This window comes from Cnephaeus nilssonii (genome assembly GCF_951640355.1).
Source record: "Cnephaeus nilssonii genome assembly, chromosome: 5".
Lineage (NCBI taxonomy): Eukaryota > Metazoa > Chordata > Mammalia > Chiroptera > Vespertilionidae > Cnephaeus > Cnephaeus nilssonii.
The window spans coordinates 20,902,863-20,918,833 of record NC_137076.1 but is presented as its reverse complement, the minus strand read 5'-3'; the positions used below and the strand labels follow the sequence as shown (position 1 = coordinate 20,918,833).

Genomic DNA, 15,971 nt, shown 5'->3' with positions numbered 1-15,971 from the left:
GGGACAATTGTTCTGGGCTGAAAAAGTGCCCTTTGATTGCATGGCTGAACCCCTTGAAACCAGAAGCTGTGATTAATCATGTGGAAGAGAACTGGATCCTTCTCTTTATTCCCTGGCATGTCCATTTTTTGTATTCAATTTCTCTATCCTATCTAATAAAGAGTGAATATGCTAATTGAACCTCACACCACCACAAAGATGGCGGTGCCCACAGCCAATAAGGAGGGAATATTCTAATTGACTGTCCTGCCCTCAAAGAAGGCAGTGCCCACAGCCAATTAGGAGGGAATATGCTAATTGACTACCCCACCCTCTAAGATGGGGGCACTCACAGGCAATAAGGAGGGAATATGCTAATTGACTGCCTGCCCTCAAAGATTGTGATGCCCACAGCCACAAGATGGCGGAGCCCAGTCTCCCCAGACCCCCAGCCGCCCAGTGCCGGCCCAAGGTGCAGCAAGCCTCGGATGGTGGCTTCCCAGATGCTCAGGGACAGCCTGAGGCACAGGCAAGTCTCAGATGGTTGCTGCCCAGCCTCCCAGGGCTGTCCAAGGTCAGATAACCGGGGCCGGCCAAGGCTTGCACTGCCTGCAGTGGCAGCAGCAGAGGTGTGATGGAGCATTGTCTTCACCTGATCATTGGGTTGCCTCCTGCCACTGAGGACTCCCGGATTGTGAGAGGGGGCAGGCTGGGCTGAGGGACCCCACGCTCCAGTGCATGAATTTTCATGCACTGGGCCTCTAGTATAATGTAAGTAATTCACTTTATTAAGCTTTTGCTGTAATATATAGTTTTCTGATTTTACAATTTTTATACAATCTCAAAGTTTTTCTCAACCTTGGATCAGAAATATTGGGAAATTTCCATATATTTCATGGGCCAACTTGGATTTCTCTAAAATAATTTTTTCTCAAGTGACATATATTATGCTAAGCTATTCTCCTCTAGTTTCCTGAAAAAAAAATCAGGGTTGTATTACTCATATGGGCAAAACTACATGTGGCATCTAAATTTAATTAAACATGAAATAAAAAATGGTTAATGAAAATATGAAACCAGTTTTCACTTTGCATCTGTCATTCATTTTTACATCACTATCTCTTTCTAATAATGTAGATTTTAAATGTTGTTCCATTTAAATCTCAGCTTATTGATAAAAAAATATATTCATTATAAATGCCTGGGGCACTCACGGGAGCCTTGAATTCTTGTGACACTGACCTGAGCCAATGTTGTGGCTGGACCAGCCCTTGTTGTTCTTATCATGATTGCAAGATGCACACAAGCAGCAACCACAGGAAACTCCATCCCCTAACAGGTTAATCACACCCCAGATGCAACTACAGAGGCAGGAAGAAGGCAGCAGTGAGGGAGAGGGCGTGAGTGAGAGAGGGAGCAAAAGAGGAGTGTGTGGTCATGTGGGATGTGTGTGTGTGTGTGTGTGTGTGTGTGTGTGTGTGTGTGTATGTGAGTAAGGCACAGTTAGAACCCAAAGGACCTTCTGGAGCAGGCTAACTGGGCTCGCCTAACTAGGCAGCCTCTGCTACCATTGCAAACAGTACCGGGAGGCTGACTTGTCCTCAGAGGCCTAGCCTTTTTGAAGGGGAGAACTGCTGTAACTGGGAGCCCAGCCGCACCTCCACCCAGGGAGCCCTTAGAGAACACCTGGGACTCTACAGCCACCCCTGCCAGGGACCTGCTACCTCGGCTGTGGTCCCATGGTCAATGAGTCTCCAGCCACCCTGGGCACAGGCTCCTGTGAATGCTGAAGCATGCTCCCCTCTGAATGGCCCAAGGCTTTATTTAGCCCAGGGCACTGCAACCACATGAGCAGCAGACACGTGAGCAGCCCAGTCCTATCCAAGGAGCAGCAGCCCTGCAAGCAGCCCGCCCCAAGCCTCAGAGCAACAACCTCATGTGGCCTGCCTCTGTCCAAGGAGCAGCAGCTGTATAAGTGGCCCACTCCCGAGTCCGAGGAGCAGCAATGACACGAGCAGCCCGCCCTATCCAAGGAGCAGCAGCCATAAGAGCAGCCCGCCATTGATTGAGGAGCAGCAGCCATGCGCAGCCTCCCCCATCTGAGGAGCAGGAGCTGAGTGAGCAACCTGCCCCTGTCCGAGGAGCAGCAGCTGAACGAGCAGCCCGCACCTGTACAAGGATCACCAGCCCAGCAAGCAACCTGCCCTTGTCTAAGAAGCTGCAGCCTCACAGGCAGCCTGCCCCATCTGAGGAATAGCAGCAGCATGCAGCCAGCCCCGGTCCAAGGAGCAGCAGCCACGTGAGCAGCACAACCCCGTCCAAGGAACAGCAGCTGGGTGAGCAGCCTCACCAACAAGCCAGAGGAGACACCACTGCTGCGAACAGCACCCACCAGGGGAGCCGCTGCCACGGTTTAGGTGCTCATTCTATCTGCTCTGGGACACGTCCATCTATTCTGCTGCCATTTGTCTCTCCACCTCAATCAAATCTGAACAAAGGGATTTTAAGTATAATAATATTACCAAAACCGTACTAACATAGTATCATATCACAAAAGCTGTAGGAAATATTTAAACTCAGCAAATAACAGGATTATTTCTATTATATTTTAAAATATTCTTTCTCTGGCTCTATTTTTGTTCATCAGTTTATGTTGTTCATTATAGTCCACAAATGAGTGAGATCATGTGATATTTATCTTTCTCTGACTGGCTTATTTCGCTTAGCATGATGCTCTCCAGGTCAATCCATGCTGTTGCAAATAGTAGGAGTTCCTTCTTTTCCATTATGTAGCTGTACTACAGTTTTCTAATCCACTCATCTGTTGATGGGCACGTAGGCTGTTTCCAAATCTTAGCTATGGTAAAGTGTGCTGCTATGAACATAGGGGTGCATATATGCTTTCTAATTGGTGTTTCTGATTTCTTGGGATATTTTCCTAAAAGTGGGATTATTGGGTCAAATGGGAGTTTAATTTTTAATTTTTTAAGGAAACTCGAAACTATTTTCCACACTATTTGCACCAGTCTGCATTCCCACCAGCAGTGCAAGAGTGCTCCTTTTTTCTCTGCATCCTCGCCAGCACTTGTCGTTTGTTGATTTGTTGATGATAGCCTTTCTGACAGGTGTGAGATGGTACCTCATTGTCATTTTGATTTGCATCTCTAGGATGATTAGTGACTTTGAGCATGTTTTCATATATCTCTCAGCCTTCTTTATGTCCTCTTTTGAAAAGTGTCTATTTAGTTTTTTGCCCATTTTTTTATCGCATTGCTTATCCTCCTTTTGTTGTCTGAGTTCCCTGTAAATTTTGGAGATTAAACCCTTATCAGAGATAAGATTGGCAAATATGATCTCCCATGCAAGGGGGCTTTCTTGTTGTTTTGTTGATGGTGTCTTTTGCTGTGCAAAAGCTTTTTATTTTGATGTAGTACCATTTTTTAATTTTCTCTTTAGTTTCCATAGCCCTAAGAGCTGTATCAGTAAAGATATTCCTACGACATATGTCTGATATTGTGTTGCATATGGATTCATCGAAGATTTTTTATCGTTTCCCATCTTACATTTAAGTCCTTTATCCATTTTGAGTTTATTTTTGTGTATGGCTCTTCTCCCTTTTGAGTCATTTCTAGGTTTCTATCTTTGAGCGCACTAATTTTCTCTCTTTCATCTGGCCTGCTCTATTTCCAGTGCTCTCTAATTCATTCCTCATCTAATTTATTGAGTGCTTCAGCTCCACATTTTCTGTTTGGTCCATTTTTATATTTATAATATCTTTAGTAAAATATTCCTTCTGGTCATTAATTTTCTTTCTGAGCTCATTGAATTACATTTCTGAATTCCTTTATATCTTATTGAGCTTCTTCATAACTGCAATAGTAAATTCTCTGTCATTTAAGTCACAGGCTTCCATAACTTTGAGTTTGGTTTCTGGAAACTATGTTATTTCTGTGCTTCTGTGTTACCTTGGTTGTTCATAGCATATGCTAGATTGTTTCTCTGCCTGCAGATTTGAGGTAGTGAGCTCTTTTATTGTGTTTTGCTCTCAACAATCCAATAGGTTGATTGGTGGGGCATTTTCTATTATTTTTCTATAAATGGTGTTGTAGTGCAAGTTTTTGTTTTCTTCTACCTGCACAATTAGGCCTCTGAAATTACAGTGCAACAGCATCAATTTGGTTAAGGCCAGTGGTGCTCACCCACTGGATGGTGGGTGTTCCCTCTGTGACTGGTTCTCCTCAAGTCCAGGGCACCAGGACAGTGGTGGGGGTATATGGTGGGTAGTGAAGAACAAGTTTTACAAGTTCCCAGTGCTAACTCCTTGTTACTAATGGTGGCCCCATTGTGTATTTGAAGGTATCTCTACTGCCTCTATTGAGCTCTTCCAAAATGGGTGGAAAAGGCAGTGGAAGTTCATAATTTTGTGACTCCACCCCCCTACCAGCAATGGCTGTTGGCCCTGCTATATTGTTTTAGGCATCTCAGTTTTCTCGTCCTGGCCTTGTTGAGTTGGGTGGGGCTAGAGAGGCTAGTTTATGTTCTTGTGGCTCTTACCTTTCTGCCAGCACTGGCAGACAGCACCTCTGCACTGCCCAGGACCTCTCAGCTTTTTACAGGAGGTTCTGTCAGGATGGTGTATCTATGGAAGCAAGTTCTGGATCTCTCAATACAGATCCACTTCCTGTCAACAATGGCTGTTGGCACCACTGTTATGTATAAAGCTTCCCATGCACATCTACTAGGGTCTGCCATTATGGGGAGGGGAGAAAGAAGATATTTTTCCAGGGGGAACTTCTGACCCTCTTACAATCAAGAGGCCACCCATGCTGCACTGAGGAAACCCTGAATGAAAGAGTATTTATATATTTAATACTTATAGCTGAGCTCTACAACATCACTTACTTTTCACATCAACTCCATAATGTAGACAAAATTTCCTGAGTTTGTAAATAAAGAACCAAAGGCCTAAAAGTTTTCTTTCTTGTCATGAGGGAATACACTCCAGAGGCAAGTGTGAACTTGTGTGTGCAGAATCTGAACTACTGAGTCTAACACTTGACCCCAATGTCTCACGTGATATGTGGAAGGGCTCTTGGTAAAAAGACCTGAAAATACCTACATCTAAGTCTAACACTGGCCCACAACATTGATACTCAAAGTGGTACACAGACCAGGACATGTAGCCTTAATATTAATAGTAAGTGAGAAATAATTACAAATACAGCACCTCTGGGTAAAGGGGTTAAAGAGAATCAAATGGGGCAGAGAAAAACTTATTGTGCTTAAAAGATATCTTACAGAAATCTTGCAACTTTGAGCACCGCATAGCCCAGAAAACCACGAACCATCTGACGCTGGGAGGAACCAAGGACGGACTGGAATACTAATCAGCAGAGCGGCTTACAGCCAGCAAAAATTAATAAAAACCTATCTCTCCCTGCTCTCTTCACTGATGCCTTTCTCGGTCTCAGTCCACCTGCACCCAGGTACCTGAAATAAAAATCTCTTTTGATACATTATGGCCTCATTGGTGTGCGACCCCGGCCCACTCCAAGCCTTTCACTGGTTCCACCATGTAGCTCCCAAAGGAGAATCCACTATTGAACAAGATCACCAAGGGATTCATTTACACATTGATGTTAGAGAAGTTATGGCCTAGAATGTGGTTTCTCAATCTTCCCACTATTAGCATGTTTTCTAGATAATTCTTTATAGTGGGGATGTTGCGTAGCATCCTGGGCTTTGAACCATTCGATGGCAGGAACATTTTTCCAGTTGTGATGACAAAAACTTTCTCCTGGCAATGCCAAATGTCCCTGCAGGCTAAACCACCCCTGGTTGAAAAGCCCTGGCTAGAACATGAGACTAGAAAAAAATTAATGGAGGGCCAATAATAGTTCATCCCTTACTCAGTCTATCATTTTGGCCAGATCACTTCACCTTACTGAACAACATTTCTCAAATATAGAATGAGGTTTGTAATAGTATGGGTTTTAACAAATGGAGTTTTATAGAAATTAAAAGAGATCATCTATATAAGACTAAGCTTGGTTCTTAGTGCACAAAACTATTAAGTATATCATTTTGTAAATGAAGTGCTAAATGACAGTTCTTAACTTGTATTGCATGAACAAAACTCCAAAGCCCAAGGTTATTGTACCCATGGTTTTATAGCAAACGAAGACTCTTATATCCCTTGTTGAAGAGGGTAATAACAATTTCCTAGAGATATCAGTTGCTCCTAGCCACAAGTCATTACTTTGGAGGTCCATGAGACCTAGTCTGTATAGGCTACTCAATCTTAGATGTAGAGAAAACATTAACCCAAGATTGAGATAAGATGTAAGGCTATTAAAACTCTGGAATGCAGGTGAGTTTACAGAGAAGGAGTAATCAAAACTGGATTCACCTGCCTTCTAATTTGGCCTCTTGGGAGGAGAAATAGCAGGAATAATTTGCTCTGTATCCAGACCAGTGTCTCACAGGGAAGTAATGTGCTCAGAGGAGGAGGTAACAATGGAAACAGTGCCTAAAGAGCAGACATGGGGAGCTGTATATATCTCCTCTACTGCAGTCCCTCAGGGTGGCCGTTCTTGAGCTGGACAGGACATGGTTGTTGCTTTTGGATTCCTATGTTTTGCGCTGGAACTGATGCTTCCCTCCTTCGTGTTGTTCTGTCTGGGAACAGAGCTTCAATCTCCACCATCAACCATCCAGAATTCAGATTTGCACATAGAAAACTCCTCAGAAACCCCACCCAGGTGAGTCAGAAGGCCCATTAGGTACTTCACAAAATGTTCAGTGATACTGGAAATTGGGAACTTTTACCTGAGGTCACCAGAGAGGCAAACCAATCTAGAATCAAGCCAAAAAATTGTCACGTTTGTTTGGTAGGTAAACTCATTATTTGTAATGAATTTATTTAACATGCTAAAAAAAGAAGTATCTTTTGGACTCAAATATGTTGTTATAGTTAAGTGATGGCAAAGGAAGTTTAATTGAATGAGAACTAATAGGGAATGGGGCTATAAAGGGGTTTCAGTAAAATTAGAACATATCTGAGTTTTGCAGTGAAGAGGAGCTGTTAAATAGAGAATTAAGTGAAGGCCTGTGCAGTGAACTGAGGGCATTTCTTTCTGTGTTTAAGATGGAATGTATGTGAGCATGCTCTATTTTTATTAGAAATACTCAGACCAAAGGGGACAAATATTATTTTGCAACACTTTTTGAGACATATAATTCACAATACTGTTTCACATGTTGGCTATTCATATGAAGATTTGTATTTAATATGCAAAAAGAGTATGCTGATGAGCTTTAAAATTATTCTGTTACCTAGAAGTGGGAAAGCAATAGAGACATTGGAGGGGTTGAAGAAAAAATTAGGCCTCAGCTCATGACCAGTAATAACCACTCATTTACTAACAGGAAGGAACTATGCTAAGCTTTTTATATATAGTAACTAAACCTGTCAACTACCTCCAGACAAAGGAAATTTCCTCTATTTGAGTGAGTATGTTAAAATCTAGAATGATTCAGTTGGCTCTCCTCAGACAAACAGCTAATATATGGTAGATCTGAGATTCAAAAGCAGTTTTCTGATTCCAACAGTTTTGCATTTGATATCCTTTAGAAAGTCTTTAATCATTTCATCATTAAATATCTTCTGCTATTGTTATGTGTTGCACATTTCTGTTATAAATTGTGCATTTATTCCCTTGGCTCATTTTTCTAGTGGGATGTTAAATCAGTAAGGCATCTTCACATTGCAAGATGTCATTCCTTTCTCCTGAGAATTCATTGTTTTTTACTGCTTTATTAATAATTCTAGGCATAATGGGGACATAGTAACTGGAATATGAATGCTGCCAGAACCAAGGAAGCTTACTCCTCATCACAAACTCTCAAGAACCACCTGAGCATCTTATTTATTTTTTTAAATCTTTATTGGTGAAAGTATTACATAGGTCCTTCTTTTGCCCCCATTCACCTCTCCCCACCCAAGGCCCTCACCACCCCATTGCCTCTATCTACAGGTTATGCATATATGCATACAAATTCACTAGTTGATCTCTTCCCACCCACCTTCCCCTGTCTTCCCTCTGAGGTTCAACAGTCTGTTCACGCTTCTGTGACTCTGGGGCTATTTTTGATCATCAGTTTATTTGGTTCATTAGATTCCACATTGAGATCATGTGATATTTATCTTTCTCTGACTGGCTTAATTCACTCAGAATAATACTCTCCAAGTCCATCCATGCTGTTGAAAATGGTAAGAGTTTTCTCTTTTTTATTGCCACGTAGTATTCCATTGTGTTAATGTATCACAGTTTTTCACCCACCCATCTGCTGACAGGCACTTAGGGTGTTTCCAAGTCTTAGCTATTTAAATTGCACTGCTATGAACATAGGGGTGCATACATTCTTTCTGGTGAGTGTTTCAGGTTTCTTCGGATATATTCTGAGAACTGGGATGACTGAGCTGGGAGGGCTCATTTTTAATTTTTTGAGGAAACTCCATACTGTTTTCCACTGTGACTGCACCAGCTTGCATGCTCACCTGCAGTGTACTAGGGTTGAGCATTTGAGATATTTTTTCCTAACACATGTTTACATCTTTCCCCTCTCTGCATTTTAGGTGCTTTTGATGTTTTCTTAAATCAAGGACTATAAATAGTCATCTGAGTACAGAACCCATGTTTCATACATGTTCTTGGGAGACTTACCAACTGAAATTGATACTACAGTATTTTCACATTCTTCAGGGTAAAGATAATCTGATGTTGACATCTTCCTTGGATCAGTTCTTTTCTAATTAATGTGGCTGGAGTAAGGAGAGCCTTGTAGTAACATGGCCCCAGCACCTCAGAATACACTCTGAGGGTCTATTGTGTGAGTGGGTGTATGTGTGTGTGTGTGTGTGTGTGTGTGTGTGTGTGTGTGTGTGTGTGTTGGTTGTTTTGTGCTTATGTATTTTGTGGGGTCTGAACAGTTGAAGAGCAGCAGTACCTGAGCCCATACACTCTAAATGTGACACTTAAAATAAAGGTGCCAGAACGTGAGGAAACAAATGAAATTGAAAAGTCATTTCAACTAAAAGGATATTTTTGGAAATAAAATGATACATTGACGGGAACAACAGATAATGAAGGGCTTCCCTGTGTCTTAAAGTTTGAGCAACAGCAAAGAGGCCACCTCATTCCCCAACTTTCTCTGACCTCTTCTCTCATCCTCTTGCTCACTCCCCTCTAGGCACTGGCTCCTTTTGGAGCCTTAAGTATCTGAGACTGTGTCATTCTCAGAGTCTTTGCTTGACTCTTTCACCAACAGAGCACTCACTTCCCCCAGATATCTTTATGTCTTTCTCTCTGTCTTCCTTGAGGCCTTTATTCAAATGTCATCTTGTTTGCAGGGCTTTCTGAACTCCCAGTAAAAAAATAACACCCTCACCCACTCTTTCTTATAACTATTTTTTTCTTCACAGCACCTTTCTCAATCTGACATGACTTGTGTTATTGTATATATGCTTTCATCATCATTATATTCTGGGCTTTTGTTTCCCAGTATCCTATACCCTCTGCCTAGTGATGGTCAGTACTCAACATATATTCCTAAAGTACAGAAAATCAATTTTCATTAAAAAGGTACATGGTATTACCTCCTGAGGAAAAGGTTTATGTGGGATAGAAACTCCTAATGAAAGATGTCAGGGAAGATCCATAAAGATAATCAGATCCATTCAAAATACATATATTGATTCTTTCCCTGGCAGGTTTAGCCCAGTGGTTAAAGCATCAGCACACTTAAGGGTCTCAAGTTCAATTCCTGGTCAAGAGCACGCACCTTGGTTGCAGGCTCGATTCCTGGCCCTAGTCAGGCTGTGTATGGGAGGCATCAATGAATGTGTCTCTCTCACATCAATGTTTCTCTCTGTCTCTTCCCCCTTCCACTCTCTCTAAAACAATCAATGGAAAAAATAACCTCAGATGATTTTTTTAAAAAATGCATATTAATTCGTGATGACAAAATACATATGGTAGTATTTCAATTGTTATGAAGACTGCTTTGTGTAAGAATTAATCATATAATATTTTTGTTCCTAGTCATCACCTCTACCACATGGTACAAGGCAATGCATCAATTTCAGAATTTATTCTCCTGGGAGTTTCAGAAGAACCAGAACTGAAGCCCATCATATTTGGGCTTTTCCTCTCCATGTACCTGATCACTGTGTTGGGAAACCTGCCCATCATCCTGGCCGTCAGCTCAGACTCCCACCTCCACACACCCATGTACTTCTTCCTCTCCAACCTGTCCTTGGTAGACATCTGTTTCACCTCCACCACCGTCCCAAAGATGCTATGGAACATTCAGACTCAGAACAAAGTCATCACCTATGAAGGCTGTATCACCCAGATGTATTTTTTCTTATTATTTGCAGGACTGGACAACTTCCTCCTGACCGTGATGGCCTATGACAGGTATGTGGCCATCTGCCAGCCCCTGCACTACACAGTCATCATGAACCCCCGGCTCTGTGGACTGCTGGTTCTGGTGTCTTGGATCATGAGTGCCTTGTATGCCTTGTTACAAAGCTTAATGGTGTCAGGACTATCCTTCTGTGGATACTTGGAAATCCCCCACTTTTTCTGTGAACTCAATCAGATGGTCCAACTTGCCTGTTCTGACACCTTTCTTAATAACATGGTGATGTATTTTGGAGTTGTGTTGCTGGGTGGTGGTTCTCTTGTTGGTATCATTTACTCTTACGCTAAGATAGTGTCCTCCATAAGAGGAATCTCATCAGCTCAGGGGAAGTATAAAGCATTTTCTACATGTGCATCTCACCTCTCAGTTGTCTCCTTATTTTATTGTGCAAGCCTAGGAGTGTATCTCAGCTCTGCTGCTACCCAAAGCTCACACTCAAGTGCAACAGCCTCAGTGATGTATGTCGTGGTCACACCCATGCTGAACCCTTTCATTTACAGTCTGAAGAACAAAGACATAAAGGAGGCTCTGAAAAGATTTGTTGGGATTACAGGCATAAAATGGCCAGTTTTCCTAGGGATGAGGAAATGCCCACGGTTGCAGGGATCAAAGTCTTGGAGTCAGAAATTATTATTCTTTCGTTAGCATGTGGTTGTAGAACTTGCTTTTTTATTTTCTTTCTGACAATTCTATTTATTATTTTCAACTTCTCTATACAATTTAAGTAAGCACTTTAAATATGTTTTTATTGATTTTAGAGAGAGAAGAAGGGAAAGGTATAGAGAGACAGAAAAATTGATGAGAGAGAAATATAGATTGGCTGCCTCCTGCATGCTCCCTACTGTAGGTCAAGCCCACAACCCTGAACCAGGAATCAAACTGGTGACCTCTTGGTTCATGGGTCGATGATCAACCACTGAGCCACATTAGCCGGGCATAAGTAACCACTTTATGAAGCTTTCAGCAGTTTAGGAACTGTTTCCCCCTGTGTTTTTGTTCCTACTTTTACAGTTTTCCCAACCTTACTCAGAAATACTTAGAAATTCCAGTTTATTTCATGGGCTACAGAGACTTCTTTAGACACAGACAACAGCATGATATTTACCAGAAGGAAGGAGGTGGGGGTACTAGGAGGTAAAGGGCACCAAATATATGGTGACAAAGATGATTTGACTGTGGGTGGTGGATATACAATGCAATATACAGAACATGTATCATATAAATATACACTTAAAATCTGTATGGTCTTGTTAACCAGTCACCCCAATAAATTTAGTTTAAAAAGTGAATAATTGGCCCTAACCGGTTTGGCTCAGTAGATAGAGCGTCGGACTGCAGACTCAAGGGTCCCAGGTTTGATTCTAGTCAAGGGCATGTACCTTGGTTGCAGGCACATCCCCAGTAGGGAGTGTGCAAGAGGCAGCTGATTGATGTTTCTAACTCTCTATTCCTCTCCCTTCCTCTCTGTAAAAAATCAATAAAATATATATATTTTTAAAAAGTGAATAATTGGTACATCTACACATTGAAATACTGTGCTGCTAAAAAAGGAAGGGACTTCTACCATTTGCACCAGCATGGATGGACCTGGTGAGCATTATGCTAAGCAAAATAAGTCAGTCAGAGAAAGATAAATAACACATGCTGAAACCAGTTTGGCTCAGTGGATAGAGCGTCGGCCTGCGGACTGAAAGGTCCCAGGTTTGATTCCAGTCAAGGGCACGTACTTTGGTTGCAGGCACATCCCCAGTGGGGGGTGTGCAGGAGGCAGCTGATTGATGTTTCTCATCGATGTTTCTAACTCTCTATCCCTCTCCCTTCCTCTCTGTAAAAAAAAAATCAATAAAATATATTTAAAAAAAAGATAAATATCACATGATCTCTCATTTGTGGAATATAATGAACAACATAAACTGATGAACAAAAACAGATCCAGAGACAGAGAAGCATCGATCAGACTGTCAAACCTCAGAGGGAAGGTAGGGGAGGGTGGGGGTAAGGGGGAGAGATCAACCAAAGGACTTGTATGCATGCGTATAAGCATAAACAATGGACACAGACACCAGGGGTATGAGGGCATGAGCGGGGATGGAGGGGGGTTTAAAGGGGGAGATCAGCACACTTATGTAATACCTTAATCAATAAAGAAAAAATTTTAAAAGTGAATCATTTCTTCTCTGATTACATAGATAGTTATATGTACTTTCATCTTATTTTATAGATTGACTAGAGACCCAGTGCACAAAATTCATCAATGGGGGTGGGGTCCCTCAGCCCAGCCTGCACCCTCTCCAATCTAGGACCCCTTGGGGGATGTCTGACTGGCAGTTTAGGCCCAATCTCACCTCTAACTGCCCTCCCCTGCTGGTCTGATCTCCCCTAACTGCCCTACCCTGCCGACCTGATTGCCCCTAACTGCCCTCACCTGCCAGCCTGATTACCCCTAACTGCCCTCCCCTGCTGGTCTGATCACCCCTAACTGCCTCTGCCTTGGCTCCTGCCACCATGGCTTTGTCCGGAAGATGTCCAGTCTAATTAGCATATTACCCTTATATTAGTATATATTAGTTGTAAGTAGTATTACTCATGTGGAAAAAACTTCACTTGGCTACTCAGATCATTTATATAATTTCATTCCAGAAAAATCTTTTTGTTGTTGCTGTTTTTCTGTGTTTTTGTTCTGTTGTTATTATTTTTACTCTTTTTTTGTTTTGTAGTTTTCATCCTCCTTTGAGCTTTTTAAAAAAATCTTTATTGTTGAGAGTTGTACTGATATCCCCATTTTATCACCCCAATACCCCCCTCCAACTGGATCCTGCCCCACCCTAGGCCTTCACCACTTTATTATCTGTGTCCATAGGTAATGCATATATGCATATGAGACCTTTGGTTAATCTCTTCCCCCTTCCCACTCCCCCCTTTCCTCTGAGATTCATCAGTCTGTTCCATGTTTCCATGCCTCTGGTTTTATTTTATTCACCAGTTTATTTGTTCATTAGATTTCTTATTCATTTATTTTCATTTCAGATTCAATTGTTGATAAATATGTATTTATTGTCACATTTTATTGTTCATATTCTTCTTATTCTCCTCCTCCTCCTCCTCCTCCTCCTCCTCCTCCTCCTCCTCCTCCTTCTCCTCCTCCTCCTCCTCCTCCTCCTCCTCCTCCTCTTCCTCCTCCTTCTCACTCTTGTTAAAGAATACCCTTCAACATTTCTCATAATACTGATTGGTGGTAATGAACTCCTATAGTTTTTTTCTTGTCTGTGAAGCTCTTTTTCTGACCTTTAGTTCTAAATAACAGCTTGACTGGGTAGAATAATCTTGGTTGTAGTTCATTGCTATTCATCACTGAATATTTCTTGCCCCTCTCTTCTGGTCTGCAAAGTTTCTTTTGAGAAATCAGCTGACAGTCATAATGGCGGTTACTCCCTTGTGGGTAACTAACTGCTTTTCTCTTGCTGCTTTTAAAATTCTCTCTTTGTCTTTAACCCTTGGCATTTGCATTATGATATGTCTTGGTGTGGACCACTGTGGGTTCCTCTTATTTGGAACCCTGAGCTACCTGGACTTGTAAGTCTACATCTTTCACCGGTTAGGGGAATTTTTCTGTCATTATTTCTTCAAATTGGATTTCAATAACTTCTTTATTTTGTTATCTTTTTTGTTTTTATTTAAATTCTTTATTGTTTAAAGTATTACATAAGTCTCCTTTTTCCCCCATTGACCTCTCCCTGATCGCTCCCACTCCCCACCACAAGCCCTCACCCTCCTGCTGTCTGTGTCCATTAGTTATGCTCATATACATGCATATAAGTCATTTGATTGATCTCTTACTCCCCCCCCCCGCCCCCCACCCGCCTTCCCTCTTATGTTGGACAGTCTGTTTGATGCTTCTGGCTCTATTTTTGTTCATCACTTTATGTTGTTCATTATATTCCACAAATGAGTGAGATCATGTGATATTTATCTTTTTCCGCCTGGCTCATTACACTTAGCACAATGCTTTCCAGTTCTATCCATGCTGTTACAAATGGTAAGAATTCTTTCTTTTTTACAGCAGCTTACTATTCCATTGTATAGATGTACCACAGGTTGTTTTTTTTTTAATTTTTTGCAATTTTTTTATTGTTTAAAGTATAACATATAATAGTACATATATCTCCTTTTTTTCCCATTGACCTTCCCCCAGCCTCCCCTACCCCCTGTCCCATGCCCTCATCCCACCCCACAGTGTCTTGTGTCCATTGGTTGTGCTTATATGCATGCATACAAGTCCTTCGGTTGATCTCTTTCCCCACCTCCCCAACACTCCCCAGCCTTCCCACTGTAACTTGACAGTCTGTTCGGTGCTTTACTGCCTCTGTATCTATCTTTTTGTTCATCAGGTTATAATGTTCTTTATTTTCCATAAATGAGTGAGATTATGTGGTATTTTTCTTTCATTGTATGGCTTATTTCACTTAACATAACACTCTCCAGATCCATCCATGCTGCTGCAAATGGTAAGAATTCCTTCCTTTTTATAGCAGCGTAGTATTCCATTGTGTAGATGTACCATAGTTTTCTAATCCACTTATCTGCTGATGGGCATTTAGGCTGTTTCCAAATCTTAGCTATGGTGAATTGTGCTGCTATGAACATAGGGGTGCATATATCCTTTCTGATTTGGTGTTTCTAGTTTCTTCGGATATATTGCTAGAAGTGGGATTACTGAGTCAAATGGGAGTTCCATTTTCAGTTTTTTGAGGAAACTCCATACTGTTCTCCACAGTGGCTGCACCAGTCTGCATTCCCACCAGCAGTGCACAAGGGTTCCTTTTTCTCCGAATCCTCGCCAGCACTTATAGTTTGTTGATTTGTTGATGGTAGCCATTCTGACAGGTGTGACCTGGTACCGCATTGTTGTTTTGTTTTGCATCTCTCCGATAATTTGTGACTTTGAGCATGTTTTCATATGTCTCTTGGCCTTCCTTCTGTCTTCTTTAGAAAAGTATCTATTTAGGTCTGTTGCCCATTTTTTTATTGGATCATTTATCTTCCTTTTATTGAGTTGTATGAGTTCCCTATAAATATTGGAGATTAAACCTTTATCAGTGACAACATTTGCAAATATGTTCTCCCATACAGTGGGCTTTCTTGTTGTTTTGTTGATGGTTTATTTTGCTGTGCAAAAGCTTTTTATTTTGATGTAGTCCCATTTGTTTATTTTCTCTTTAGTTTCCATTGCCCTAGGAGCGGTATCGGTGAAGAAATTGCTTTGGCATATGTCTGAGATTTTGCTGCCTGTGGATTCCTCTAGTATTTTTATGGTTTCCTGTCTTATGTTTAAGTCCTTTATCCATTTTGAGTTTATTTTTGTGTATGGTGTAAGTTGGTGGTCTAGTTTCATTTTTTTGCATGTATCTGTCCAATTTTCCCAACACCATTTATTGAAGAGACTGTTTTGACTCCATTGTATGTTCCTGCCTCCTGTGTCAAATATTAATTGAGCATAGTGGTTC

At 41.5% G+C, this 15,971-nt stretch overlaps 1 protein-coding gene across 1 annotated transcript; it reads left to right on the top strand.

The window, feature by feature from the left end:
* Positions 1 to 10,098: 10,098 nt before the first annotated feature.
* LOC307100484 (olfactory receptor-like protein OLF4) lies at positions 10,099 to 11,112 on the top strand (the record flags this gene model as incomplete). The annotated part of the gene is made up of 1 exon (XM_079772953.1): positions 10,099 to 11,112. The coding sequence occupies one exon, from the start codon at positions 10,099 to 10,101 to the stop codon at positions 11,110 to 11,112; it is 1,014 nt and encodes a 337-aa protein (XP_079629079.1).
* Positions 11,113 to 15,971: the final 4,859 nt, after the last annotated feature.